This window comes from Wolffia australiana, chromosome 9 (genome assembly GCF_029677425.1).
Source record: "Wolffia australiana isolate 7733 chromosome 9, ASM2967742v1".
In the NCBI taxonomy this organism is placed as follows: domain Eukaryota; kingdom Viridiplantae; phylum Streptophyta; class Magnoliopsida; order Alismatales; family Araceae; genus Wolffia; species Wolffia australiana.
The window spans coordinates 8,787,393-8,793,254 of record NC_135843.1 but is presented as its reverse complement, the minus strand read 5'-3'; the positions used below and the strand labels follow the sequence as shown (position 1 = coordinate 8,793,254).

At 34.4% G+C, this 5,862-nt stretch overlaps 1 protein-coding gene across 1 annotated transcript; it reads right to left on the bottom strand.

Moving 5' to 3' along the window:
- Window positions 1-1,425: 1,425 nt before the first annotated feature.
- Window positions 1,426-1,788, bottom strand: LOC144707386 (cysteine proteinase inhibitor 6-like). Its single transcript, XM_078580489.1, has one exon. The coding sequence runs from the start codon at window positions 1,786-1,788 to the stop codon at window positions 1,426-1,428; it is 363 nt and encodes a 120-aa protein (XP_078436615.1).
- Window positions 1,789-5,862: the final 4,074 nt, after the last annotated feature.

The window sequence follows — 5,862 nt, the reverse complement described above, 5'->3', positions numbered from 1 at the left end:
CATTCACTATCAACCAGCACTGTGCCACTGCCCACAAATTGTGCTCCGGCCAATGCAGTGACCACAGATTTTACCACGAGAGGAGCAGCCAAAGGTTCTATTTTTCCTTTAATTTTATTTCTTGCCCTAAAAAGTCTTTCTAAAATTCTTAAAATCATAATAAAGTATTAGAGCCTATCCAAAACAGAATAACTATTTATTTCATTCATTTGTAATGGTTTGATTACTTTTCCTCCATTTCATTGATTTTTCTCTTTAGAAAATAATTAATTCAGAAAAACAGAAAATGACCAAAAAACATTATTTTAAAATAATTGAACTGTGATTACTCTCATTACCTACTCCTTGTGGATTTGTGCATTACCCTGTACTAAGTAAAATTTATAATATTTTTAGGTAGATCAGAGCCTTAAAACTACTTTGTTAACCCAAATTCTGGATTATCAAGGTCAAAGATGGGTTTCATGATTAAAGGGAAGATTGTTAGGAATGTTAATGTTACAATGTTAGACATTTGAGAGTCCCATGAGTGATAGTGTTAAAATGTTACAATACTCTTGAGAAGCCAGCAGAAATAGGAGATTCGCATGAATGATAATTTCTTTACAAGCCAGCAGAAATAGGAGATTCGCATGAATTATAATGTTATAATATAACAATAATCTTGACAATCCAGCAGAAATAGGAGATTTACATGAGTGTTAATGTTACTGCGCTAGAATATTAATGGTAAACTGTTAAACGAGGAAGCGGACGTTTTTAATGTTAGAAAGTTAAACGAGGCAATGTTTTGAAAGGTAACGTCGCTGGTCTTTAGGCCGAGAGTCGATAATTTCACTGCCCCTGAATCCCACATAAATAATACTGTTCAGCATGGATGAGGGTTGAGAGTGTATTCACCATCTCCCTCTCCTTTGCCAACTTTCCATACCCGTATCTTTGTCGTTCTGGTATGATGATCCTGACGCTGCTCTTCGTGCGGCGGCATGTGGGTGACGGGAGTAAAACTCTTGGAGCTCGGTTGAATCAAGAACAAGAACAAGACGGAGATAGAGAAGGAGAAGAGAGGAGAGAGAGAGAGAGAGAGAGAGAGAGAGAAGAAGAAGAAGCACCAAGATAGGGGGTAAAAGATCGTAATTGACGAACTAAGATGTCAATCTCAGATGAACAAATAGAGATGATAAGTATGTCATCAACATGGATCAAAATAAAAATGGTATTTGTCGGAGATATTTTCAAGAATAAAGATGTATCATTTTTTGAATTTTGATCCAATAAATTCAACCAAGCTGCAAGAAGTTTCACATGATATCAATGACGGTTTACTCCTCAATACTCTCAACGCTCGTTTATTTCAGTTTTATTTGTATTTTACAGGCGATAGTGCCACGGTCTCCTACGAGGGAGAACGTGGCGGCGAGAATATTACACAATCAGGTCAAACCCTTTGAGTTCTAAGTGGTTTTTCCATGCCTCGGAGACTTTGGCAAGGTAGAGGCTCTCCACTCCGTTGAAGGGGGCTGCGCCGATGACTAGACGGTAGTTCTTTGTTCTTGTAATGTGTTGTTGCCCGCCAAGGACACGAGTAAGGCTCAGCCGTTCTCCCGTCTCTATTCTGTGCTGCCTTACAGCGAACTTCGCCAGGTTCTGTATTTCAGCGTCCTCAGGATCAGGAATCGGCTCAAACCCACGTACCATATCGGGATTGGGAGGGGACGCCTCGCCACCATTAGATAACGCCAGTAGAACTGCAAGCAGGAGAGTTAGAAAGAGGAGACGCCTCGCCATGGATTATCTCCGGTGCTCTCTCAGTGATTATCTTACTATGATAGATTGAATGATGGAAGGCTACTCTTTATCGTAGGTGTTCAGAACACCGTTTCTAGAACACAGATTTTTCGGGTTTGAGTTTCTTCGTTTAAGTTAGTCGGTGTTTTGACTTTCGACGCATACTTGGGAGTTAACTGATAAGTGTGTCTGACTTGGTTTTGGCTGTCTCAATGGTAAAACAGGTGCTATCTCACTGGTTATCTGCGGCGCGAAGTGAGGTAGAGAACCAAACTATGTCATTATTTTCAACGTAGGTTGTAAAATGGGAACACAATTTACTGAGAATGTTTCCGATCAAGACTTTTGAACGAATAGAGCGAGGTAATCCACGCGGTCGCAATACCAACTGCATGTCAGCGTACAGAGTGGGGGAGCGGGGAGGAAAACCTATGGACGTATCGGGGTTTTCTGACAAGAAATATTAATAGTTTTACATTTTAATTGCCTCCGGATTGTTTTCCAGCACGGTTTTCCAAATATTTGTAATATAAATGTTATGTCTAAAGCTACATCACCTAGATTGATACCTTTCACGCTCTGATTTTTAGGGATATGGTTATGACGAATCTGTGCATAATATACTTTGAATATGTTTAAATATGTGACTTTATGAGATGTAGTTTATAATAGGCAATATACTACACGTTATTTCTTAAATAGCAGCATTTAAAACGGATCGTATGAACAGATACTGCTCTGTGGGATTAACACTTGGAATAGATCGTTGAATTTCTTTTAAGAGAAAACGAACGACTTCATATGCACAATTGTGCATTTGATATAAAGAAATAAGATGATATAGTGCAATAGCAACGCTCCAGTAAAAAAGGTCACTATCTCAAAAGGCATTTCATTCAAAAATTAATCATTGAATGAAAGTTTAATAATCACAAGACAAGGATAAAATTGAGTGTTCATCCAATGAGGCGCATGAAATATATTTCAATGTTAAAACAATACAAACTCGTAACTCATTATCCCATACCCTCATGTTAATGATCTATCATTCAGTTATATTAATCAAATATGGCTTTGCTCCTCGGACTCATCATTTGGTAAAGTTATGCTGAAGCCTGTTAATATAACTCATCGAGTTATATCATCGAGTTATATTTTAAGAATATGAGAAGAATAAAAATAAAGATTAGATTTATTTAAATTTAGGTCAAGCTTGTTTTTCCTTTCTCATACAATATCTCTGAGATATCTGAATTATTGCATGGCATCCCCCATAAATGATTACATGATACGACCTCTCTATCAAGCTTAATGCGATAAATACTTTTTCTCAAGCATTTATGACGGATGGAGAGGTCCTCCACAGTCCACAGGCTCGCATTAGTTTTGTTCTAAAAAAAGTATTTCTCTTGGGATTCAATGTCTTGTTCTAAATCTACTGCGTTCTTCTTTGTTGCATAATTGCAACAAGTATGGTGACAATTTTATATAAACTTAAATATGGTTCTTGACAAAAGTAGGTTTGCTTTCTCTACCACGAAAATAATATTCTTGTTTTCAACATAAAGAAATTGTGTCATGACAATTTTTCTGAGCCGATAAAACCTTCCAGCATAATATATGTTTATACTATGTTCATAATATAAGTGTTGGACATCTTATGGTATTTTTACCAGTAATCAGTCCAAAAATATTTTCAATAATTTTTTAAATATATATTTGATCTTAAATTATTTTATAATAGGGGAAGCATAAAAATCTTTTGTTAAAACTAATTCACTTTTTTCTTATTATTTATTGAAATTTTACGATAAAGTATGTAAATCATCTATAGTCTTCACGAACTAAAAACCATAAAATTATATGATTAATAAAAATTCATTGCTTTCTTACCATTAAATAAAACATGCTTGGACAAGAAATCTAAAAATAAAGTTAAATTGAAATCTAAAAATAAAGTCTAAACTATATGAAATAATTTCAATGGTAGGATCCACATAGAGTACATAATGAGTTTGAATGTGATCATTTTTTGTGTTGAGAAAGATATTATTTTGTATGATAATTTGTTTGATAATAAGCATTATTTTGAGTACTTTCATTTCATGAACTGTATTTAACAAAGTGTGCAAGTTGATTTTTTCAGGAGAAGTCGAGAAGACAGCATAAAAATATATGATACATTTTAACCAAGGAACTTGCAGCTTTTTTCTGTTGTTAAAACATTTGAATTGATAATTTAAATGATTATTTTTAAAAACTGATAACCCTTTTTTTTTGGGACTTGGAGGACCGAACCCGTGGAAAAATATGGGGACGACTTGTGGTCTGTGGTTAGGGGTGAAAAGAGATTAAAATGTAAAATGCAAAAAAAAAGAAATGGTATTTTCAGTCTGTTTCTGTCAGGTTTTATTGGATCAAGAACAAACCAGTAGTCAGGAGGTTGGACGGTGTGTTGCTTGTTTATTCTAATACTTTATTTCTGCTTGATAATTTTTTTATTTCTATCACCGGTGAAATCTTGCATGCTCGCTGGAGAGTCTTATAACCAGTCAAAAATTGCTGTCATTCTTGTATTTTCTAAGAAAATTGAGTCTCTCTCTGAAATATCTTGTTGCATATCAAATCAGAAGTTTATCTACAAAGTTCACTGCATTAATCATTTGAATCTCAGTCTCTCACTGCACATTGTCTACAGTACCAACAAAGAAGTTTTCCACAAATTTTATTGGATCAATAATTTGAATCTCTCTGATATTGTCTACAGTACCAAATAAGAAGTTTAACTGCAATTTTAATGCATCAATAATTTGCATCTATTTCTCACAAAAATTGTCAACAGTATCAAATGATAAGTTTATCTACAAAGTTTACTATATCATTGATTCAAATCTCTTTCTATCTGAACTATTTTCTAAAATACCAGATAAGAAGTTTGCCTAGAAAATTTTACTCCATTAATAAAACAAATACCTTTAACCTTTCCATGCAGAATTATATCCAGTGCCAAGTCAGAATTTTCTCTGCAAAATTCACGACACAGGTTTTCAGATTTTTACATGGAACTTTATGCATCAGTGAATATTAAATCTTTCTTTTTTAAAATAAGTCTTTAGTGTGATCATTCGTGTATAAAAAACTAAAATTCCTTCATATATTCTTCTAAGATAGATTACCAATCTTCTCCATAGCTGTCTGATTATTATTTTGAAAATTCTTTGCAATATTCATCATTGCTGAATTTGGATTTCATTTTTTTCTGATATTGAATGATACCTCAATGACCATAGCTAGACTTTATGAAACTGAACCTTTCACCCTAATGAAATTTTTTTCTGGAAATCTTCTGAAATTGGAGCCTCTATGTTTAACGGTAAAGGGGATGACAGTTTGTATTTTGGAAATTAAAATTCCTTCATAACATTTAATGTGACCTGATGCCTCACCGACCTCACACATAGACACCCTCATTAGATGATGAGGTATATTCCATTAGTTATTCAATGGTTATGATCCTGGGATTGGGTTGTGCTGGTACATGTGCATCCATGGATTTATACCAGTGTGACCAAACAAGTGCAGGATTTTTTGTGCCAATCATTTTTTGGCTGTGTCTTGGATTACTCAATTTTCAAGACAATATATCTGATGATCTGACCATCAGATTAACTTGAAAAGGAATTTTTGTCTTTTCCCATCTTTCCATTCACAAAAAAAAATTATTAGCAAGTTGAGAATGGGGTAGACTACATCTAGCTCACCCCACCATTCGTTTGGCTGGAAGGATACATCATGCTCCTAAAGTTGATGTGTTATCATTTCTTGAATTGATGTGGCGAAATTCTTATATCCTTCTTGATTTTTATCTTCTCATTTTTTGCCAAAATACCAAGAATGAGCACAACGCATACTCTAGAGGAGGTCATTTAGGGAAAGCATCATCATAATTCAAGGGTTTATCTAAAAACTCTAAAAAAAATCAGGTCAGCTAACTTAGTTTGGTAGAATCATTGTTCAGACTTTAAAATCTCATAATTACCCTCTTATTTGACATTGCTTCTTATCGGATCTTTA